At 40.1% G+C, this 25,098-nt stretch overlaps 1 protein-coding gene across 2 annotated transcripts in view; it reads left to right on the forward strand.

Annotated features, from left to right (window-relative positions):
- The first annotated feature begins 10,937 nt into the window (after positions 1-10,937).
- PDCD6IP (programmed cell death 6 interacting protein) overlaps positions 10,938-25,098 on the forward strand; it is a 33,349-nt gene continuing 19,188 nt past the window's right edge. Inside the window, exons 1-7 of one of the 2 annotated variants that reach the window (XM_060247595.1) lie at positions 10,938-11,302; positions 16,110-16,164; positions 18,577-18,646; positions 20,085-20,212; positions 21,413-21,566; positions 21,934-22,034; positions 24,406-24,522. In XM_060247595.1, the coding sequence (XP_060103578.1) occupies positions 11,097-11,302; positions 16,110-16,164; positions 18,577-18,646; positions 20,085-20,212; positions 21,413-21,566; positions 21,934-22,034; positions 24,406-24,522 (831 nt within the window). In that variant the 5' untranslated portion in view covers positions 10,938-11,096. Of the gene's footprint in view, positions 11,303-16,109; positions 16,165-18,576; positions 18,647-20,084; positions 20,213-21,412; positions 21,567-21,933; positions 22,035-24,390; positions 24,523-25,098 lie in introns of both variants that reach the window. The other variant, XM_060247594.1, reaches the window with a different exon arrangement.

Genomic DNA, 25,098 nt, shown 5'->3' on the forward strand with positions numbered 1-25,098 from the left:
GGCATTCAGATGTGAGTACCATTAAAGTAATAGGCTTTTATTTTTCAGACTCCAATTAAGGAATGTTGTAGAGTTGAATTCCACCCCCCCCCCTTTAAATAAAGTGCAGCCACAGGGGTCGCCTCATAATCTAGCCAAAGCTGAGCATTTTTGTCTGGTTGCGTTCAATTAGAGAGATCACAGCCCAGTTTTATGTGTATTTATTAAGAAGTGAATATTATGTTGCTATAAGTATATACACTTAGTACATGCTTAATTTTCCTACTGAAACCATTGGGATTTAAGGTATAGTTTGGTTCACATTTATTTGAGAATAGAAATGTAATGCAAGGAATGCCAATAATAGAGTACCAAGAGGAACGGAAACTGGATTCCTGTGTGGTAGTGTACAGAAAAAAAGCTGTTTGTGGGTAGACTAATGGGCCAAACACTCTGAATGAATCCACTGTTGTAGGCCAGATATGTAGAGTTCTTGAATTGATGTAATGGCTTTACTAATGCAGCATATTAAACACATTCTGTGGGTTTGCTGATACTGCATATAAAATACATATTAAACTATCTGATTTAAAAAAAAACCAAACCAACCATGCATAAGGTTTTTAAAGCTTTGGGGCACCAAGAAGTTCTTCTGCACAAATAGCATTGAAGTTAATTTTATAAGAGCCCTGCAATAGTTTGCAGTTGCCACCATTTCAATGGGACTTGTGCAGTATATCAATCAAAGAAATAATCAACAGCAGCTTTCTCTCTCTCCACTTTTTGGGATTTAACTATACTCCCGATTAAGAGTTTTGATGGATCCAAAAACTTGTTTGTGGCTTTGTGATATTTTATATCAGGGGTGGCCAACGGTAGCTCTCCAGATGTTTTTTGCCTACAACTCCCATCAGCCCCAGCCAACATGGCCAATGGCGGGGCCTGATGGGAGTTGCAGGCAAAAAACATCTGGAGAGCTACCGTTGGCCATCCCTGTTTTATATCATGGAGGCATTACACTACTGTTACTTTGGGAAGAAAACTAAGCCATTTGCAGGGGGCAGAGAAAAGGGTGACAAAGAGCTATTTTAACTTCATTTCCCAGGTACCATCTCCTAAGTAATTCCATGCTCTGTAAAACTGTGGTCTTTGGCATCAGCATGAATAAGAATCAAGGAAACCAAAGGGTGAAAGGAAGAGGAACATTCACTCTGCTATTCTGCTTGGCCTGTTGGAGAATGTGAATACATTTCATATGATTTCAATTAAGCTATATGTTTATTAACACTTGGCATACATGCAAGCTGACGCTGAATTCCTAGGTACCTACATAATGTTAGTGTATTTTTCTCTGGCACCTTGAAAAGTTGTTCCTTTATTTCTGACTGCACTATGGCTCCCTCTGGTGACCTATTTATGTATAATCTTCAAAGAATATCTCTGCAACCTGCTTTTCAAGCAGCAGCACTGGCTATAATGCCAGAATACCCTCAGACCTTTTCTTGTTTGGATTACAGTACATTTGTCTGTTTGCCCACATCCAGCACTTTACCACCTCCAGAACGGATCATGGTTTTCTCTGCCTCTTTGGAATAAGGAGGGACAGACAGCGTTGCTTGTCATCAGCATTATCGGTGACACTGTAGCACAATCTTCAGATCACCTGGCCCAGAAATTACATGTAAATGCTGAATAACATGGGGTGAGGCAGCAGTGCCCCTCCCCTCAGCAAAGAACATAGTCACTGCAAAACAACTCTCATATCCCCTGTCAGTAAGATCATCCAAAAGATTCTGTGGCCAATAATATTCGGGTATTATCAAAAAAATATGTGGATCTAGCAACCTCCCCCCCCCTTTTGTTTTTGTTTTGCTCAAGCTTGCTCACTACGCTTTTTATCTCAGCCCCCATCAGACACAACGTTTTCCTCTAGAACCAAGTTCGTGGACATGCAGACACCGGATGTTTTGTATAATGTTATGTTTATCTAAGCTTGTATGTAAGAATCTTTTTTTGTGCTGCATGTTCTGATTACTGATCTAATACTACTTTAAGAAACTTTATATTCTATCACTTTACTATACATGGTGGTTATTTTGTGATTGTAATAAAAGATGCTCTGGCAGTTATAGGGACTTTCCAGACTGTGGGGATGTATTTGATAATAACTAGATTAAGTGAGAATTCTAGCTCTAATGGTGAGACTAAATTAGGACTATCATATCTTTTTCAAAGGATTCAGCAACAGACTGTTTCTAAACAGACTGCTTTGAGTCCAGTGCCACTTTTAAGACCAACAAAGTTTTAATCAAGGTATAAGCTTTGGTATGCATGCACACTTCTTCAGATACACTGAAACAGAAGTTACCAGTCCATATATATAGGTAGAGGGTAGCTAAGTACTCCTCTCAAGTGTGGAGGTGATGGCAGAGTGTAATGGCAGGGTCTAAGTAACCCCAGCATTCCACAATTAAGAAGGGCACATCTGCCCATCAATCTCACTATGTTTACCCCCAGAATTAAATCCAAATGAATGGTAACCATATAAACTAAGCTTGTTATTCCTGTTTGGTTTTTGAATCTTCATTAAACATCTTCATTATGTTGTATGCAAATTTGCTGGTCATCTTCTATTATAATCCTCTATTATTTAGTTGCAAGATAGAATAATGAAACAGTTTCATACAGAATAGCCTGTATTCTACCACAACAGAGGTACCCTTTCCTCATAGCCAATTTGTGCAAATATATTCAAAGACCACAGTACATAGTGAATTTTAAATTGTTCTACAGCAATGATTCTGTACGAATTCTCAGTAATACAGGACTGTGTCTTGCACGCACACAAGTACAGCTTAATTACGAAACAACAAAAAGCATTTCAAAGGCCATGTTATATTCTTAAATTACTTTTAACTACAGTCTGTTATCCCCTTTTAATGCATATGCACTGATGAATATCTAGTTTGCATTCTGGATTTGAAACTATTTGAATTTGTCTATCAGTAATTCCGTTTCTCTGTGCAGTTAACTACTAGATAGCTTCATGTAGCCTCTTCTGGTCCAAAGACCCTGGAGAGCATTAGGCTTTTTTGATATTACTTGAAAGGAAAGACTTCTGTGGATACAGTCTGATTTTAATCTAGTTGGTAATAATAATATACAATTGCACAATGGGAGGTGAATTTTGCCAGCATGGCATAGTTGATTGGGTGTGGATGCCACAAGAATCCAGTCCGGAATATATTTACTTGACAGTAAACTCTATTTGTTTCACTGTGATTTACTTCTAAGTGACTGTGCTTAGGACTGCAATCTCGTGGTTGAAGCCTAAGCAGAATTACACCCTTCTGGGTCCATTTAAATCAGTGGACTTAGAAAAACGCAACCCTGCTTGGGATTTCAATGCAAGTTCTCTGGCTTCATTGGAATTGGAAGCATTGCATGGAATGGATTATTTTCAGTTCAGTGCTGCATGATGCATTTGCTGACATTACTCTGTTTTTCATTTCATATAAATGGATGTTTCTAGGAGATGTGATGTATTTTATGCTAATTTTACTTTTGAAACCTTTTAGGCTTTCAAACAAGCTTAAATGATTCCCCTTTTAAAAAGACAGGAAAGGAGAAGCACACCTGGATAGAATTCCCACAGGCAATGTATTTGTTTAACGGAACAAACAATAGCTCCATGTGGTTATTCAAGGTTGGAGAAATGGTTCCCCTGCCCTGATTAAAACATGGACCTCCCATGACTGTCATTTATGAACAGAGCTGGGAGGGAAAAAATGAAGTCGGATTGTCAAGGGGTCCAACGCCAGACCCCACGGATTCCCAAGGATGATGCACACAACCAGACATAACTTTTAAAAAATTATTCAAAGATTATTTAATATGTTTCAAAATAGATATAATTCATAGGCAACACTAATCGCTGAAATCAATCAGTAAGAAAATAAGAAACAATATCTTAACTATGTTCAAAGGTTTTCTGCTTCTGAATATTGAGTTTAGTGATACCACAAAGGTTGCCATTTCCCCTTTAGTCACCATGGCAAGTACCCACTGCTAGGTCTGTCTTCCATGAATCTGTCTAATCCCAATTAAAGCTGTCTATACCTGTGTCATGCCTACATCCCCTGGCAGTGAACCGCACACTTTAATCACTTGTTGTGTAAAGAAGCATCTCCTTTTTTGCCTGCCTTGAATCTAGTGCCCAGGGCTTTTTTTGAGTAGGAACGCACAGGAACACAGTTCTGGCTGGCTTGGTGTCAGGGGGTCTGGCTGAATATGCAAATGAATTTATTCTACAAAAAAACCTGTGTGAAACAATGGTGGTGTCAGGGGTGTGGCCTAATATGCAAATGAGTTCCTACTAGGCTTTTCCTACCAAAAAAGCCCTGCTACTGCCTATCAGCTTCATTGGATGTGTTTGAGTTCTAGTATTCTGGGAGTGGGAGGAAAAAGTTCTGTTTGTCAACTCTTCCATCCTGTACATTATTGTATAAATCTCTATCATGTCCCTTCACAGACTCTTCATTCTTTCCTCATAGGGTTACCAGTTCTGACTCAAGAAATATCTGGTGTCTTTGGGTGTGGCCAGACTTTGGGGGTGGACCCAAGAGCAAAGGAGTGACAAGCACAATTGAACTCCAAAGGGAGTTCTGGCCATCACATTAAAATGAACTGTATGCCTTCCCTCTATCTGGAAATAATGGATAGGGACACCTACTTTTGGGGCTCATAGAATTGGACCCCCTGGTCCAATCTTTTTGAAACTTGGGGGGTCTTTTGAGAGGCACTGGATGATATGTTAAAATGTGGTGCCTCTACCTCAAAAAACAGCCCCGCCCGAGCCCCAGAAACCTGTGGATCAATTCTCCTTTATATCCTAGGGAATTATGGAGAGCACTCAGAACCAAGTCCAAGATCACTATCCCTCTTGTCGGTTCTGTGATTAACTGTTCCCGCATGCAGTCATTTATGGAATCTCATTTCTACAGCATGACTTATGTACATTTACCCAGTGGCTTTGGCCTGGACAAGCCATGCCTATATGAAACAGGACCCAGAGGTTATTCTCGCCTTGCCCAACGACAGCTTCCACAAACAGTTGAAACCCCAAGCTCAGCAGCAGAGCCTCCTTCAGCCACCTCTACCCAGGTAGGTACCTGAACATGAAACATTTTCTTAGTGATTTTTTGCAATGCTGGAATGATCGTTGGTCTATCCCAAACAGATGTCATTATGAATTGATAATTAAGATAATGACAAATGGAAGAAATGACAGTCACTACAAGAAACTAACTTTGAAAAGTGCATTGTTTATTACAAGTCACGTCACCTAAACATTAGCACACACCCTGAGCTTGTTGCTATGAGGAAATGAAGTTTCTGGAGGCTTCTTGCATCTAAAGAAGATGCAGAAGGCTAGATAGACTTACAGAGGCACATCATTCTACAATTACAGCTGAAAACTGGACTTTCCTACTTAAACCAAGTGTGACTTTTTACTTGCTATTGTATCTGTAACTTATACGCCAGTTTTGCTTGCTTATCTCATTTACAACCTGATAACTTATCACCCTGTGTCATCACAATGTTGAGCTAGTTGCCATACAATGTAAAAGCATGTGTGCGTAAAGTGAATTGTCTCAGGTGATTTTAATTAGTAGAATAGGCTGATGTGCTGAGAATCCCTTTGTTTCCCTAGGCAACCCCTTTTATTGATCCTTTCTGTCATGGACCACTGTTATCAAGGGGCAGGGGGAAACAGAAGTACTACCATCCCCGTCCAAAATGATAGGGATAGCACCAACACTCTGAGGAAATGCATTTGGCATAAAACAGCCAGTTAACACCTTGCAGCCCTCCCCATACTGTGCATGTACAAGTAGCCAGTATGCTTGACCATTACAGAAAATCTGTGTGCAGACCTTTTAGGTTCCTTTCCAAACCTCCTCTCTCTGTTTGGCTAAGGAACAGGAACTTGTGTTCCTTGGCCAAGCCACCAGGAAAGAGATGCAGAGGGACCTCCCATTCTCAGTAATGCCTTGGTCCTAATCTTAAATAGGTACACATACGGCCTGGCCCAACATGGTCTCATTTGTGTCAGATCCAGCCCTCATAACAAATGAGTTTGACACCCCTATCGATCGTATTTTTTTTCTCTAAAAGCACAGTCATTCCAGTTTAAGCCCAGTGCCTTCAACAGAATTAGACTGTCTTATAGAATTGAATAATACAACATTTATGTGCTACTGAAACATGATTTGTTTCCAAAAATGTATGTGCTAAGAACAATTGGGAAATAATTCATGACGGTATTTAGAAATGAGTTTCTGTTGCCTGTTCAAAGGATAAAAAAGACAGCTTTCTAAATTTCTATTTTTCAAAATACATTTTACAATCAATCTCAAGAAACTGCACAAATTAGTTGTATGTAAGCATTCTCTCAAATCATGCGCTTAGATATAGATGCAATTAATTTTACAATTGACCTTGGTTCAATTGTTTCAAACACTAGTTTTGGGGGGGGGAAGTGATTGTTGTCTTAGGAACTGGATTTCTCCCAAAAAACTACCTTTGAAAGGCATCCCCAAGGCTGTTTAACATTAGCTGCTTTCATGTTTAAATGAATATGCATAATTCTGATTTCAAAGTAAATTAGTACACAAATTAATCACACTTGTAATTCCAAAGGTCCTTCAAAGAGTTCATGATGCATTTGTGAGGTTCTCTCATTCTGAAGGATAAGAATGTGACATCCATAGATCCAGCAAGGCAGGAAAGTGGGGAACCTTAAATCGTACAAATCAGTATTTATTGGGAAAATTTTGATTACCCTGATTTATTTCCCCAGAGTACTTTTTGTCAAGGCGGCTATGAATTAATTATGGTTGAGAATCCCATTTTTAGGAGGAGAAGCAAACATCAGTGTGTTCAGTTGCTCTTACTGAGATCTTATGACTAACTGGAGTTAGCCAAAAATGTCCATATGAAAAGTCTGTAAACTATATGAAGGAGGGAGTACACAGAGATGATAATTTATGATGTTGGAATGCACCTAGTATTAGTAAGAGTCTTTTCTACTTCCTCACATGGTTTCACTAAAATCTACATGATTATCTAATACATTTTTATTTTGCCCTTCCTTTAAAAAACCCAGGTAAGATGTAAATAAAGAGGAAATCCTCTGTGGGATCCAAGCTCGTATCTGCTCTCTTACCTGTAATATGGAACTAGTGATTCTAGGCTAGTAATACTAGCCTATTATGCAGGGTTCCTCTTAGGAGCTTTATTAGTGGCTAAGTCTTGATTAAGCAATTTATTTGTAATACTGAATCGTGATAAACTTTGAATGTCATTACTATTTCTGATTCATCTGCTATGCTTCATAAGGTGTGGGGTTTGTCAGTGTTGCTTAGTCATGCTGAGAGATTCAGATATGAAATATTATGGCAGCACTATAAAGACTTTTCATTTTTTGCTATTAATAAAAACAAACAGCTAAAATCTGACACTGTATTTCTTATCAAATCATTTGAATTTGCAAGTTTTACATTTACTATAATAGCAAAAATAATCTTAAAAGCTATTTTTGTTGTGTTTGCATCTACTTTATGTACATATTTTAGTAAATGTTTATGTTAATTTAAGGACTACCATTACTCTGTGTTACTAGGCTGAATCTCTTATTTGTTTTTCTTTCTTAGTACATGACAGCTAAGCTAGATTCTTATGATATCCCAGAAATGATTTGTTTAAAAGATATGTATTTGTGTTGGCTGTCAAAAGAACAAATTGTAAGCTCATTTGAATATATTTCTTATGTTCTGAAATCTTTAGCAAATAATTTGAATAACAAATGTTTGTATTGAAGTAACATAACCAAGCATAACACAGACTCCTGGAACTAAGGGTGTCACCAGAAAAACTAATTTGGGGAGCTTAGGAAGGGCAAAAGGCCATTTATTAGAGGATCAAATAGTTTTCTATGTACATTAAACACATTCTTTATGGGATGAAAGTAAATAAATGTTAATGTATGAGACAGTACCTTAATATGTGAAGACTGGAAGTTGGTAGAGAAAAAAGTATGGGAAAATATTACAGGAAAGTGTAAAAAAAAATTTGGTTTTTTTTTTCATCCCTGCTTGAGATCTATATTTAAAAACAGTGTTCTGAGGAACAGTACACTTTGATCTGCCCAAGTTCAAAAAAAGCAGATAAGCCACACACAGTCCAGAGTTTGAGCCTAACTAAGAGTAGAACCCAGCAGGTATGTGGAATGCAAGTAGGGGTGCCAGCCTCCACATGAAGCCTAGAGATCTCCAAGAATTACAATTCATCCCCAGTTGACAGAGAACACTTCTCCTGGAAGAAATGGCTGCTTTGGAAGGTGGAATGTATGGCATTATACCTCTCGAGGTCCCTCCCCTCCTCAAACCCTGTTTTCCCCTGGTTCCACCACCCAAACATTCAAAAATTTCCCACCTGGAGCTGGCACTCCTAAATACAAGGCACGTTGTTAGTAAAAGTAAAATATTAACAGTAGTCTAGCTTGTGCGCAGAAGGGCTTCTGGATATACCTCATCAAAGGCTACTCTTATGCAGAAATACTCAAAAGTAAATCCTACTAGGACTTAGTGTTGAACAAGTATGTACTGGATAAGGGATTGCAGCTCTTTTGTGAGGTTCGCATGTTATTTGGAATCAGAGCCTTCCTTTACTACAGCCAAGGCCAGAGCTTTCTGTATACTACACTAGCTGTCTTTTAAGTCTTTCTTACAGCATTTATTGGTCTTGCTGTCATAATATCCTGTGAAGTAAGCAGGCTGGCCAGCCACTGGGATAGTTGCATTGATCCATTGTAATCAACAAACAGGACCCTAGCTGCATTTTCTGTATTATTACAGAATTATTTCTGTATTGCTGTATTATTACAGCTTATTTCTACTCTATTTTTCTTATCAAGACCCAAAGTGGATTCCTGAGGTAGTTAAAATTAAAATGCAAAAATAAATAAAAACCTTGAATAAGCTTTTATCTAGCCACAACCACATACTTCTTCACGAAATTGTGCTCCTAAATAATTAAATTTTACACATTCTGTGAAATAACAATAACAACACTCAAAATACTTTAGGCTTCACATGGCAGGACTCTTCAGGGTAACAATGTTAGAACTGCCTCATCAGTCAAGCTGTCGGGCAGCTGGCAATTTTACCAGCCCACAGGATGGTACGTTCAGAAAGCGCTGCTTGAATGAGCAAGCATATTGGGAGAGGCAGTCCTGCAAATATTTGGTTCCCAGACCATGAAGGACTTTACAGAGAACAATCAACACCTTGAATTGAACCTGGAAACTATTAACAAGTAATAGAACAATTTTAGAACAGGTGTAGTATGCTCATTCTCAACAATAATTGAGCTGCGACATTTTGTGTCAGCCATAGTTTCCGAGTTGTTTTCAAGACCTCTCCCATATAGGTTCCTCTAGCATGCTGGCTTGGTAAAGGTAGGGTGGCTGTGGAAAGAGTCATGAAGTCACAGCTGACTTATGGCAATCCTGCGGAGTTTTTAAGGCAAGAGATGTTCAGATGTGGTTTGCCATTGCCTTCCTCCATGTCACAATCCTGGTATTCCTTGGAGGTCTCCCATCCAAATACTAGTCATTGTTAATCCTACTTAGCTTCTGAGATGATCTGATGACATCAGGTTTTCCAGTTCAAGGTAAAGGTAGGAAGCCTATGCTAAATGAAGAATGTCTTTTTTCACTTCTAAATTCACATGCTTCTCTAGCAATAATACTCGGTCAAGTGTGCCCCCAAGCAGGGCTTTTTTGTAGAAAAAACCCAGCAGGAACTCATTTGCATATTAGGCCACACCCCTGATGCCAAGCCAGTCAGAACTGCATTCCTGTTCAAAAAAAGCCCTGCCCTCCGCCCCAAGGTATACCTGAGGTTTAGTCTAGATGGGAGTATTACAAGAGCACGTCTGTTTCATGTGACATATTTGTTCATATACTATTTGCTGCATGCATTTGGCATGTTGAGGCAATAGCTTGCCACATCACCTAAGGAATCCACCTCAACAACACTGTGATCTTTTGGGCCTCTATGCAGTATTGCCTGGCCACAGAGTTGATATCAAACCGTCTGAAAGAATGAAGAAGTGAACAGTGACTCACGAAAGCTCGCACCCTACCATATATTTTGTTAATCTTTAAGATGCTATTGAACTCTTTTATATTGTGCAAAAGAATAGCATCTATCAACCTCCTTTCAAATTAATGACTTCTGTGCATCATCTGTGGTGTGTGTATATATGTATGCACACATACCACATAATGCAGATTAATACTTGTACTCACTGTAAGTATTCTTGCAAGACATCGTGTCCATCAACCAAGAAGATGGTACATAAATTGTTTAAACTAGGCTCAAGTCTGCAACAGTCAGCTGAACTCCATCAAACGTGGGAACCTCTAAAGCCTCCGAGATCTCAGGCTTGCCAATGAGCACCACCTTCACATTGCCAGGATTCAGCCCTCAGCTCTTAAATAGGGCACCCAAGCAGTTATTACAGCAGCAACAAAAGAAAAACAGCTAGTAAATTTTAAAAGCTAGTAATTTTTCAGTCCAGCCTCTAGTCTAAGCCATGAGAATCCATGCTGGAATAAAATCTTGCCCGTTTATTCGACAACTGAGAGAGGCTGCACTGCACTGAGAGGACGCACCGGGGGTGGATTCGAACTCACTTCACCTGGCTTTGAAAGCGACAGAAATGAGTAAGCAGCACAAACCAAAAAGTCATGATGAGTCCAGAAAGCAACTGAAGAGCAATTGGGCGGAGCTGGGGGGGCAAAAAAGGAAAGGGGCAGGCCTACATCCGTGGACATGTGACCGTGACGCTATCGAAGTGAGGAGATCATAGAGCCCGGAAGAGCCCGTTCTGTTTTTTTCACGGAGATCCCGGAAGTGAGCTGGGGCTGCGACTGGCGCTGTATTAAGCTGCCGGGTCCGCTGGGAAAGGGGGGGAAAAAGTAACTCGCGAGGAGGGGGAGGGACAGGACACCTTCGGGGAAAAAAGGGGGGGTCGCTAAGAGAAAAAAAATGGCGTCGTTCATTACGGTGCAGATGAAGAAGGCCTCGGAGGTGGACTTGGCCAAGCCTCTGTGCAAGTTCATCCAGCAGACTTACTCGGGCGGGGACTCGCAGACGGAGCACTGCCGCGCCGCCGAGGAGCTCAACAAGCTGCGCAAGAGCGCGCTCGGCCGCTCGCTGGACAAGCACGAGAGTTCGCTCGAGACCCTCCTGAGGTGAGGAGTTGTCGGGCGCGGGAGGGGCGGCGAGCGCGCGCGCCCCCGACGGTTGAGCGGCAGGTGTGTGTGGGTGAGAAGCGGGGGAGGGGAGAGGAGAGAGAGGTCGCGAGTGAGGCTGCGCGCGGGCCGCGCCCCTGGCCGCCCAAGGAGCCTCGGAGTTTGCGGGAGTAGGCAGAGAGGGAAGGGCCCGTGAAGGGCTGGGAAGTGGAGCTTTGACAGTCCCTCTTCCTGTATGTTAGGAAAAAGTGGGGTTCCTTGGTCGCGCCTCTCTTTCCCTTTGAGTTCACGCTTCAAACTAACCAAACAAACTGTGGAGTGACTAATTCGCAGCTGCCGCTGTGCTGAGTTTACACAAGCGGTCGCTAATCGGGGTGGTGACTTCTCCTTCCGTAGGCAGGTTTGGGGCAAACCCGTTGGTGTATGGCCGTCTTAAGCTTACGCCTTGAGAGTGGATAGAGAGTGACTAAAATTCTGGCTGTGTTTGCTCTGCCCTTGTGATAGAGGCGTTCAGGAAGGGTGGCAAAGAGTGGCTCCTGCATGCAGATAGGAGGCAGAGGTTTTGAAGAAATAGCATCATGTTCTAGGCCCAGCTTGGAGGACGAACAGCATCATATTTCTAGGCCCAGCTTGAATCCCTTTCCAATGACAGTCAGTGACATGTGGAAGTGTGGGTTGGTTAAATTAAAGTAGTGCAGGGATGTAGAAAGTTTGACGATGGAGGTAGAGTTGGAAAGTCAGGACAATTAGTGAGGCTCCAGGTATTAAAATTTGGATGAAGGTAAGTTTGTACTGCAGGGCAAAGGAAGAATCGAACAGGAAATTGTTGTGCATCAGAAGGTGACTGTAGGGTTGTAGGTGTGCCTTTGCTGTGTGGAGTTCCTGAAGCTATAGTGGCTCTGCCTGCCCTATTGCATTCTAGGCTCTGATGCATTGTATCAGAATTCAGAAGCTGGACTGTCGATTAGTTATTTTTTTCCTGCTTCCGTGTTACGTTCCCAACTGTTCTGTGAGATAGATTAGGTTTAAATATAGTCAAATAAGCCTGTGGGTTTCATACTTGAGCTCAAATTTAAACTCAGATTTCCTTAATCCTTATCTAATGCTGAAGCACTATTACTTTCATCACACTTTTGGCAATAGTTTTCAGATTTCTTTGCTATCGGCCTGAAGAATCCAGCATATTTTAAATTCAAAATTGTGAATTGAGTGGTAATGTATGTGAAGTTGCTAAAACTTTCCAGATAAGTAGGCAAGCCAGTTTTTCTGTGCAGTGATTTTACATGAGGACTGAAATTGGCCTACTTACTTCATTATTAGAGATTAACTTGCTGAGTTCAGGCAGGCATTTTCCTGCTGCCAGGTCCTGCCCACCCACCTTTGCTTTCTGGCCAGTGGGAGAAATAGTGGGAGGTAGAAATAACATTTGTGAGTTAGCCAGTGCTCTGGAAACTGATAATACTATACTTTCCAGAGCATAAGCTGATGTGGTAGCATCAGGTCTGTCCCTTATCCAACTCCAAAGCTCCTAGGGATGCCCAGCAGTGATCTGGATCAGAGTCTTCCATGCGATTGGATATGTTTGACAGGCTTGATACTTCAGTGATGAGCTCATGCCAGTTTAAACATACTCTTTGTTTAAGGACTGCATTTTTTTTGCTGCTTCTAAATTCTCCATCCAGCTTTTTAAAAAATAGATCAAATATGGAAAACCTCTAAACTCTGCTCCTTAAAGTTTACTCCTCCTCTAGCAAGTTAAAGTGGCCCTTGCTTACAGGGGATATGAGCATTCATCATATGTATATATTTTTATTCCTTGTTCCATTTGACTTAATTTGCCCATATGCAAAGATGTACTTGCATAGCTTTTGGCCAGTGCTTGGAGTGTTTAATTATAGTGCTTAATTATAGCTTTAAGGTGGGAAAAACCTGAAAATTATGTCGTTCAGGTGTGCTTCTTGCATTACTTTACAAACATGAATGCATTCAAGTCTTGTCTAAAGGATCTGCAATAACAGAAGCGCATATCACTCTCTTATTTAGGAGTGAAGATGCATACTAGCCTATGTGACTTTGGAGGTTACTTGCTTTCATATTGAGTAGATGCAGATCTTTAGATGCTCTAACTCCAAAGTTCAGATCATGCATTACTTTTGAAAAACCGACTGCAGTCTTATATGCAGTTGGTTGTAGGCTGTAGGCCCCGTTTAAGTCACTGCTAAGTACACATGGCTGGGATATGCTGCAAGTGGATTGGGTTATACATCAGAAGTCTTCATTCTTCAGTTCTGAGTTTTGTACATCCAGGCATGACCACCTTCCTGTGTTTACAATTTCTATGAGTTTTTCCACTTCAGAACCCCAGTCCAGGGCTTTTTTTGAGCAGGAACGCAGCTCCAGCTGGTTTGGCATCAGGGATGTGTGGCCTAATATGCAAATAAGTTCCTGATGGACTTTTTTGTAGGAAAAAAGGCCCTGTGCGAAACAATGGTGATTTTCTACAAAAAAGCCTTGTCTGAAACAATGGTGATTTTAGGGGGTATGGCCTAACATGCAAATGAGTTCCTGATGGGCCTTTTCTACCAATAAAGCCCTGCACCAGTCCAAATGTTAACTGCTAAGTTGCATAAAATGAGAGTGCAAATGAAAATTCCATTATAAAAATAAGTTTGGTTATGGAAGCGATACCATAGTAGTTGCAAATGATCATTTAAATATGATTATGCCCATGAACCTTCTCTGTGGACAAAATAATTTCAGTACATTAGCCAAAATAAAGCAACAATTAGTATATGATTTCTTTGAAGGAATTTAAGTTTTATTTCTAAAATGTAACAGATGCAGAAAACCATTCAGAGATGGTATTAGCACAATACGTCTGTGAACTTTCTGCTGAAAAATGAAAACACAGTCATCATTGGTGCATTGTGTAATCACTTATAAAAGATGTTACAGATTAGAATGCAATAATATCCATTGTCTGTGATCCAGACTCTCACTGGATTGAACTGCTAATACCCTAGGTCAGGGGTGTCAAACTCATTTGTTATGAGGGCCAAATATGACATAAATGAGACCTTGTTGGGGCGAGCCATATGTGTACCTATTTAAGAATAGGTAGCAGAGATATAAACTTTATATAGGACACAGACAAACACTAAGATTTTTTTTTTAAACCTTAAAATAAAACATGCTTAAGACATCTCCGGGCAAAGCAGTGTGCTGGGCCTTCGGTGGGGAGGGCGGGATACAAATTAAATATTATTATTATTAGCACTCATTGGTCTTAAAGGTGCTTTCTTTGTATCTTTCCCATGGGATCCAGGGAACTGGGCAAAGGAAGCTCTGGCTCTTTCCTTCCTTCCCCAGAGGTCCAGGAGGGGGAGGAGCCTCAGCCAATAGAAGGAAGAGAGGTTGGCTCAGTAGATCTGCTGTGCAATTGAGAGAACCTGGCAAAGCAAGCTCTGCCTCCCCCTTTCCTCCCTAAGGGAGGAACCTCAGCCAATGAAGAAAAATGACACTTTGCTCAGCTCCTGTGGATTGAGCAAGCTGTGATGCAGAAGGGAGAGAGAGAAAAGGAAGCAGATGATAGCCAGTTGTTTGGGGGCCAGATAGGAGCCCTCTGAGGGCCTGGTTTGGCCCCCAGGCTGCATGTTTGACACCCCTGCCCTAGGTGTCAAAGCAATTGAGGAACAAAGATTTGAAGGCCATCATGAATTAATCAATCCTTTATCTTCTTATGAAGCTCTTAAAGACTGAACCCAGGAGAGAACCACAAGTGTTATGGAGGAAAAATACTTACTGTGTGGGTTAAAATACTTAATATGTGCCGAAGTTGCTAACAGGGCCATCTTAACAGCATTATGGGCCCCGGGCAAAGCAGTGTACTGGGCCGCTATGACAACTACTCACAGGAATAAAAATGTAAATGGTTATTAGTACTGCATCATACACAGATAAGTATGGGGCCTCTATGTTCGTGGGGCCCATGGGCAAGTGCCCATCAGACCCATGCGTTAAGACAGTCCTGGTTGCTAATGTGGAGTCAGTGTGCTTTATTTAAAGGGGTAATTGGTTCAGTGGAGTGTGTTTGTGGTACATTTGATAGTAGAGCTGAAGAACTCTGTGTCTTTCCAGAATTTTGAGTCATCAGTCTTCTATTTTAGAAGAGGGCTATAATAATCAATTCATATTAAGTTTTTTCTGGAGTTTTAGGCAATAATGATTCCCTCAGTCTCAAATTCGTGGCTGCGTGAATGGCCTTCATCCACCAATCATGACTTGGCTATAAGTAAAAAAGTACCCATAGTAGTACAGTGCTAGACATCTTAAATGAATAGATGGTTATCCTAGGGTCATTCATTCACCTTCTCTTTGCACACATTTGGAAATTTTAAGTCCCCTCCAAATGTGCCAGGCATCAATCCTAAATTTGTGTTGAACTACAGTTGCTTCAGTTGCCTTTTAAGAATGTTAGGCATTGAATATCTTGATTCCCTCTTTGCTTCTGACCAAGAATGCTTGGCATTTTACAAACTGAGTAGTGAAGCCAAGACAGCCTGTGCATCTGTAACTGGTGCAGTTCTTCCATTACACTAGCTGGAGTGCACAGAATTGTTAGTGCCTGTCATCTTTATTTTGTATATAGGTGAGCCTAGAAAAAGCTGTTACCTTTTCAGTTGTGTTCTAAAGTTCTTCACAGTATCTAATACCAGGAAAGGCTGTATTACCATTAACTTGTGAGCCATGAAGGCTGTTATCATTGTTAACCTAGTACATAAACCTTTTCTTTGCTTCTTGGTTTCAGATATTATGATCAACTGTGTGCCATAGAGCCAAAATTTCCGTTTTCTGAAAATCAGGTAATGCATGAAATCTTTTAAATGTTGCCTTTATATATATATATATATATATGGAGTATCCAATCCATTAATTGGAGGTTGAAGCCATTTGAGTCAACAGCCTGATCCATGTCTTTCTGTTCCCATTTGTTTATGTGTGAGAATATGGAGTCCTATGCTTTTTGTTGAAGCTTTACTGAAGAGCTGTAGCAATCATTTTATAGATGTTTAAAATGCAGGCTTGGATTTGGCACAATCTAGTCAGTGTTAAACACTGGAGTCTCATAGATAGAGTTCTTAAATCAGTGGGACTCACTGATTTGATCTTAAATCAGTGGGACTCGCCTTTGGTTTGATAATGTTTCCATGGACCTTCCATCTGTGGAACATAATTTTGTCCCTTCCCATGGCAGCCTGAAATCCTGTTCCCGGGAAATTCTCTTTCCCAGGAGCAGAATTTCAAAGGTCATTTTGGGCTTTGTGAGAGAGTGGGGAGTGCGGAAATCATACTCTGCAGGCAGAAGTGCTTGGGCCCATGGCAGAATGTTTGGTTAGGTTGTGTGTGGTCTTCATTTGTAGAGAAAGTTGTGAACCCTGTTGCTCTTGTGCTGGTAGTGAATTATGTTTATAATATACAGTATGTCACAGAAGTGAGTACACCCCCTCACATGTTGTAAATATTTAAGTATATCTTTTCATGTGACAACACTGAAGAAATGACACTTGGCTACAATGTAAAGTAGTGAGTCTACAGCTAGTATAACAGTGTAAATGTGTTGTTCCCTCAAAATTACGCAACACGCAGCCATTAATGTCTAAACTGCTGGCAATAAAAGTGAGTACACCCCTAAGTGATAATGTCCAAATGGGGCCCAAAGTGTCAATATTTTGTGTGGCCACCATTATTTTCCAGCACTGCCCTAACCCTCTTGGTCATAGAGTTCACCAGAGCTTCACAGGTTGCCACTGGAGTCCTCTTCCACTCCTCCATGACGACGTTATGTAGCTGGTGGATGTTAGAGACCTTGTGCATCTCCACCTTCCGTTTCAGGATGCCCCACAGATGCTCAATAGGATTAGGTCTGGAGACATGCTTGGCCAGTCCATCACCTTAACCCTCAGCTTCTTTAGCAAGGCAGTGGTCATTTTGGAGGTGTGTTTGGATTGGTTATCATGTTTGAATACTGCCCTGCAGCCCAGTCTCCAAAGGGGAGGGGATCATGCTCTGCTTCAGTATGTCATGTTGGCATTCATGGTTCGCTCAATGAACTGTAGCTCCCCAGTGCCGGCAGCACTCATGCGGCCCCAGACCATGACATTCCCACCACCATGCTTGACTGTAGACAAGACAACACTTGTCTTTGTACTCCTCACCTGGTTGCTGCCACACACGCTTGACACCATCTGAACCAAATAAGTTTATCTTGGTCTCATTGGACCACAGGACATGGTTCCAGAAATCCATGTCCTTAGTCTGCTTATCTGCAGCAAACCGTTTGCGGGCTTTCTTGTGCATCATCTTTGGAAGAGGCTTTCTTCTGGGATGACAGCCTTGCAGACCAATTTGATGCAGCGTATGGCATATGGTCTGAGCACTGACAGGCTGACCCCCCCACTCCTTCAACCTCTGTAGCAATGCTGGCAGCACTTATACGTCTATTTCCCAAAGCCAACCTCTGGATATGACGCTGAGCATGGGCACTCAACTTCTTTGGACGACCATGGTGAGGCCTGTTCTGAGTGGAACCTGTCCTGTTAAACCGCTGTATGGTCTTGGCCACTGTGCTGCAGCTCAGTTTCAGGGTCTTGGCAATCTTTTTATAGCCTAGGCCATTTTTATGCAGAGCAATAATTCATTTTTTCAGATCCTCAGAGAGTTCATTGCCATGTGGAACTTCCAGTGACCAGTATGAGGGAGTGAGTGATAACCTGCTCTCCCTTCACACCTGTTACCTTGTACCACTAACAAGTCACATGACACCAGGGAGGGAAAACTGCTACTTGGGCCCCATTTGGACATTATCACTTAGGGGTGTACTCACTTTTGTTGCCAGCAGTTTAGCCATTAATGGCTGTGTGTTGCGTAATTTTGAGGGGACAGCACATTTACACTGTTATGCAAGCTGTAGACTCACTACTTTACATTGTAGCCAAGTGTCATTTCTTCAGTGTTGTCACATGAAAAGATATACTTAAATATTTACAAAATGCGAGGGGGTGTACTCACTTCTGTGATATACTGTATATGGTTTATCAAGCTGTTGAAAGAAACTTTGCAAAGAGAAACATAGATGTCTTTGGTAACGTTTAATTTTTATTGGTTTAAGATTGCAAATTTTGGTCTGTATTTGAAATACTCATCTTAAAAGACCTTTTAAAGATGCATGTGGAGATCTTCTAAACTATAAATTTTACTGTTTCTTATACTTTCAGGTGTGTGTAACTTTTACCTGGAAAGATGCTTTTGACAAAGGATCTTTGTTTGGTGGATCAGTTAAACTTGGTAAGTAACTTTTTTGAAAATAAGAGTCTAGTTAAATGGTGCTGAATATCTTAAAGGTCAAGTGAAATGCAAACTAGGATTCCAAACTTGTTATAGTTTCAGGATTCATTTTTAAAAAATCGTACAGTATTTGAAAGGAAATACTTTATATAAAATAGTTAAAGTGCCTGAGAATGAGGCAAAAATATCTCTTTTCAGTGCAATTCAAAGAACAGTTTGAAAGTTCTCTATCTTGTGCTACATTATCAGTGTGTTGCACATTGACCTTTCTTTGATGTATGTATAAAACAATGCAGAATTAAAACTGGTTATTATACATAAAATTTTATAAGTCAGTTGGAGACTCCTTTCTGTGAATTTCCAGGTGATCATTTGTGCTGAACTCAGTTATCCATTAGGAGCAGTCTGATTCCTTTTATCTTTCTCGAGAACCAGTTTGGTGTAGTGATTAAGTGCATGGACTCTTACCTGGGAGAACCGGGTTTGATTCCCCACTCCTCCACGCGCAACTGTTGGAATGACATAGAGTCAGTCATAACTGTCAGAGGCTGCTCTGGAAAGAGCAGTTTCTGTCAGAGCTCTCAGCCCCACCTACCTCACAGATTGTCTGTTGTGGGGGGGGGAGGGAAAGGAGATTGTAAGCTGCTGTGAGACTCCTTCGGGTAGTGAAGGGTGGGGTATAAATCCCTTCCCTCCTTCCCTGCCTCCCTCCCTGAATAGGGCTTAGGGTGGTATACGTAATAAAATGATTGACATATACATCAGTTTAAATAACATTCCCAGTATATTAAAATAGTCCCACCTATAAACAATAAACAGTAAGATGGCAACAGACTGCCAGAGGGCAAGGCAAGGGAAAAAACAGGAGTGCCAACCAGATGAAATACCATCACTGTCCTCAACCGAATGCCTAGTGGAATGTCTCTGCCTTACATGCCCTGTGGAACTGCATTAAATTCTGCAGGGCATGGATTTTGTCCGGCAGAGAATTTCACTAGATTGGGGCCACAGCTGTTTACCTGGAAATCATTCCACAGAGTCTTAATTTAGAATATAAAAATCTGTATTTTTTAAAAATCTAAAACTGATCAAACTGAAATGAGTGTGTAAGACCCAAAGATTTCTATGTCACTGTACTTTCCTTCTTTGATTAAGGAAGAGCTAATTTGCAACATTCAACTTAAGACTTGATTTTTCAACGGTTTTGCTGTAGATCAAGTTATGTTTTCATGGCAATATTAATGTGAATGAGAAAATATGCCTTGATATGTTCAAAGCACAGTTTAGGCAAGGTTTCCAGAAGATGTTGCATAATATGTACATTATATGAATAGCTGCTCTTATTGGAACACATTAGCCTGTCAATTTCTGATAGTAGTCTTCATCTCGCTTTTCATTTTGTAGATATGTCTATTTTTGTGTTTATTCTGTGTTTCAGCTTTGGCAAGTCTGGGCTATGAAAAGACATGTGTGCTGTTCAATTGTGGAGCTTTAGCTAGCCAGATTGCGTCAGAACAGAATCTTGACAGTGATGAAGGATTGAAAGCTGCTGCTAAACATTATCAGGTACTTTTTTCTCTTCAAGTCCATCAGACTTTTTGAAACAGAATAATTAGATCTGTCTTAAGCTTTCAGAGGTGTAAAGCTTCATCCTGTTTAGGAGATATCTTGGCATAATCAGTATTAAACTAGGGGAATTAAGTTGCACTGGATGATGTGTTTTTTAAATCTGTGAGCCCCAGATTTGAGTTGTATGCATTGGATGATCTTCCTGTCTGCTGCTCAGGTAGGGCACTAAGCAGTGTGATCCTTAGCATTTTTACCCTGAAATCCTACTTGGAACAGGGATTTATGATCCAAGTCAGTATAATTAAGATACCACACACAGCCTTATTCTGAGGAGGCACAAGAGAGATGTATTACATAATGGAGACTTTGCATTCTTCCCCACGCTGCTTTTAAAAAGTGGCTGGAATTTTTATGCAGTTACATATAAAGCGGCGTATTATCTCATCTTTTAGAGAATCCTGGCATCTGAGGCTAGTGTCTGTGAACTCTCTTTTGGGAGAATGAAGTGGGGCCTGTTGGTTTCCTTTCTACTATTCAGTGGGCCTAAAGGTTCTAATAATAGAAATCCTACCCTGGTCTCTCAAACCCAAATGTCATCTATGGACTGCTAAGAGAGCTGTTTTTTTTAAAAAATAATTTCTTTATTTTCCTTCATCACATTAAGAATCCAAAGGAACTCTGGTGGCTTCTAATTGCTGTTTTATCTTGCTCATTCTTGCCCTTCCATAGAGCTTTTAGTTTCTGAGTTATCTAGGTATTGCAATTTAAATTTGTACAAAAGCATGATTTTTCAGATTCTTCTCAGTTCAGAATAATTTTCTGTGTACTTAACTTGGTGTACTATTAGAAGGGGATAAACTGAGTTCTTTGTGTGTTATAAGGCCAAAAAGTCTATTTTAAAATGTCTAAGAGTAATCTGCCCCAGAAATGAAACATGTTCCATGGCTTGTGATAAACTGCTAGGTAACTTTTGGTCTGGAAATAGTGTTTCATATTTATATTGCACTTGTATGCACGATTGCTGTCTTAAACATGCAGTTTAAATTATTCAGATAAGGAACTGCAGCCTTTGATTTGAGAGGGTCTTTCATTTATTCAACTTGTTCAAATTTCTGTTTTACTAAATGTAAAACATGCAGTCTAAATGCATGGTGGTGTCAGATGTGTAAATTTAGTACCTTTTTTTGTTTTCTGAAGTTTGCTAGTGGTGCCTTCCAGCACATTAAAGATACAGTCCTCTCTTCATTGAATCGAGAACCTACAGTAGACATCTCCCCAGATACAGTTGGCACATTAAGTCTTATCATGCTGGCTCAAGCTCAAGAAGTTTTTTTTCTAAAAGCTACCAGAGGTATGTCATGTGCTATCTCACATATTTTGAAGTTGTTACTGGACTAGAATCTAGGTGTTCTATTGCACACCAACACAACTACATCTGAAACTGTCTTTGGAAATCTGTTTCTTGAAAGAATTTGTGGAGAAAATTTTGCTCAAGATACTTTCCAGAAATCATGTATTTCGTGATTTTGAAATGGTTTCAATGTGCTTTCCAAAAGTACAATCTTCACATAATTTTCAAAAATGGTAGAACTTCCCTAGTTACAGAAATATTCAGAATGGATTTGAGACTGTTTAAAAATATTGATTATGGTGCATATGTGAAATGGCTTTCAGCTACCAGCCAAGTTTACAATTGTAATGTTTTTATTTTGTTTTAGATAAAATGAAGGATGCCATCATAGCTAAACTTGCAAATCAGACTGCTGACTATTATGGTGATGCTTTCAAACAGTGTCAGTACAAGGATACGTTACCTAAGGTTTGTAACTTTATAAAGGCAGTATGCAAAATGTACGGTATTATGATTTGACATAGTCATATTTGAAGTAGGTAGCAGTTTCTGTAATTTTAATACTTGGTGAATTGGGGTGGAAGAATCATTAAACTTTGAGTAATGAAACAGAAATCTAGTAAATACTTGCAACTTGCCATAAAATTATAAAAGATCACAGGTTAGTTACAGGTTTGTTGCTTTAATATTGAAAATGTTCTTTCAGAAGGGATTTCTTGTTTCATTCAACTTTAAAATGCAGTGTTTGTGACTGTCTCTGTAGGGCTGTGGTCTGTTTACTTCCTTACTAAAAATGTTTCCAAACTAACATTCTTTCTAATCGGGTTCCTGTTTCTCATTACTGTGCCATCATCTCACATAGCCAAGAAAATTGATCTTGGAATAGCTTTGGTGGCAGTATGAGGGCATTGCTGCTCAATCTCATGGCTTTCTAAAATGTTGGCAATGAAAGCACTTTAAAAAATGTTTCCCCTGTAAGGTGGACTAGTTTGTTTGGAGGATCATTATACTGAGGTTGGGTTTATTTTGGATTCTAGGAATACTAAAATTTAGTAAACAGGTTTTTTTCCTGAACGAATTGGATTTTGTAAGATTAGGAGTATAATTTGTTATATCACACAATACTTAACTGAATATAGTCTTCTGATTTAGTTATTAGAATTGCTTTATAAAGCTTGCTTTATGCTTTAAGTTTAAACAGTTGTCCCTTCCTCTGTGTAGCCAGCTGCATCTGTTCCCTGGTTTAATCAAAGGGTCTGATGTTTTGTTCATGCTTCATGATCAGCAGAACTGCTGAGTGAATTGGGTTAGGCAGTCTAGTGTAGACTTTAGAAGATAAATGTGCATCAAAACCACACTTCTTCCTGTTCAAACGAACTGTCTGGTCATACTTGTAGGATGCTTCACCCAGGAAAATTACATTTACAGAGACTTTTCTATTTGCAGAATATGATTTTTGATGGTGCTTTGTGCAACTAGGTCTTAATGTTGCTTCAAGCAGTTTTCGTCTTTAGAATACAGCTCAGTAAACATAGCATATGCTGTCTTTTTTGGGTCCTCTTACGTCAGATCTACATGTGCAGCGTAGCAAGATAATATAATGACTGGTGTTATTCAGTTGCTGCTGAGATTGGCATTTTTGAATTTTACCCTATGTTAAACAAGCAAAGTGGCAAAATGAAGGCTTTTGGAGAATTGTTCTGTCATGGTGCACTCACTGTTTTCTACTTGCAGACAGTTTCATGCTTGTTTAATTCTCCCTTTTGTGAGTTTCCATTTACTGCATGTTCTGTGCAACCACCTGATTCTCACCTTGTTCTGCAGCATGTATGAATCAGGCCTAAGGTTTGTTCTTAGTGTTTAGAGAGAGCCAGTTTGGTGTAGTGGTTAAGTGTGCAGACTCTTATCTGGGAGAACCGGGTTTGATTCCCCACTCCTGTGCTTGCAGCTGCTGGAATGGCCTTGGGTTAGCCATAGCTCTGGCAGAGGTTGTCCTTGAAAGGGCAGCTGCTGTGAGAACCCTCTCAGCCCCACCCACCTCACAGAGTGTCTGTTGTGGGGGGAGAAGATATAAGAGATTGTAAACTGCTCTGAGTCTGATTCAGAGAGAAGGGCGGGGTATAAATCTGCAATCTTTTTCTTAAAGTTTCAGTTCTTGCTGATGAAGCGGTTTTGAATAAGCAAGTGACTGTAGCATAAAGTTGGAGATGTTATTGCAAGTGAGAACTTTTCTAAGGAACAGTTTATCTATCAGAAGCTACTTGAGCAATCTCTTCCATTAAAGGGGCAGTTTAGCCATACAGTTTCCATTCCACATGATCATTTATAGCTATTTCCATATTATAGATTATCAAAAAGAGAGGGACAATATGAACAGGAAGGTCATTCAGATGCACATGCCTGACCATGTTTGATAATCTTCATGTAGAAAAATAAAACAGCACATGCACTTGGTGGCTAAGGCAAGAACAGGCATTTCAAAACTTGAGTTTGGTATAGTGCTTGATTTATTTGATTGTGCAAATATAATGATTGGTATCTCCACTATGCTTTCCTAATGCATGTCTGGGTTCTTAATCCTTAGAAAAGTAAGCTGTCACAGAACAGGAATTGACTTATTGGTTGAAATCTTTAAGCCAATATCAAATGCCCTCAGTGAAATATTTGGAGCAGTATTCATACTTTCACCAAACAATCCACACACCTCATGTCTTAACCTACCTAATCATTAACTGGGTGACTCTAATTTCCTGTTCTTCTTCCTTTCTTCCTGCATCCCATGTTGTCTGTGATGGTTTATGTGGTTGGACTTTCCCCTGGTCAGTATTTTTATTTCCAGGAGGTGTTTCCTGTTCTGGCTGCAAAACACTGCATAATGCAGGCGAATGCAGAGTATCATCAGTCTATACTGGCAAAGCAACAGAAGAAATTCGGTGAAGAAATTGCAAGATTGCAGGTGAGTTAGCAACCCAACTTCCTAAAAAAAAAGAGGGGGAGGGGAAATAATAATAATAATAATATTTTATTTATATCCCGCCCTCCGCTGAAGCAGGCTCAGGGCAGCTCACAACATATAACAAATACAAAATTACAATATAAAACATTATCTCAGTACAGTATATATAATTTGCTAATTAAAACCATTATAATTAAAACCATCAAAATTAAAACTAACTTTTACAGTGCTATGTTCTAATCTAATGAGAAAAGTGTGATCTTAATGTAATTGCACTGGCAGGACATCTATAGCATGAATGTTTGTTTCAGACTAATGATGGAAGTCTGACAGTAGGCCAGTTTTGGCTAATGCTAACGTGTATGTGTAAGTGGAAAAAAGCAAGAATCCTGTAGTACCTTAAAGGCTAACAAAATCTGTGGTAGGATATGAGCTTTCGTGCGTCTCAGCTCACTTCTTCAGGTACCTGATGTGTGTCTGAGTTATTAAAATCTGTAGCACTTGAGTGACATATTACACTTTCATATCCTCAAAGCCTTAGTCTTAACGCCTGGCTTTATTATAAGTTTGTATTAT

This window comes from Heteronotia binoei, chromosome 10, assembly GCF_032191835.1.
Source record: "Heteronotia binoei isolate CCM8104 ecotype False Entrance Well chromosome 10, APGP_CSIRO_Hbin_v1, whole genome shotgun sequence".
Taxonomy (NCBI): Eukaryota; Metazoa; Chordata; class Lepidosauria; order Squamata; family Gekkonidae; genus Heteronotia; species Heteronotia binoei.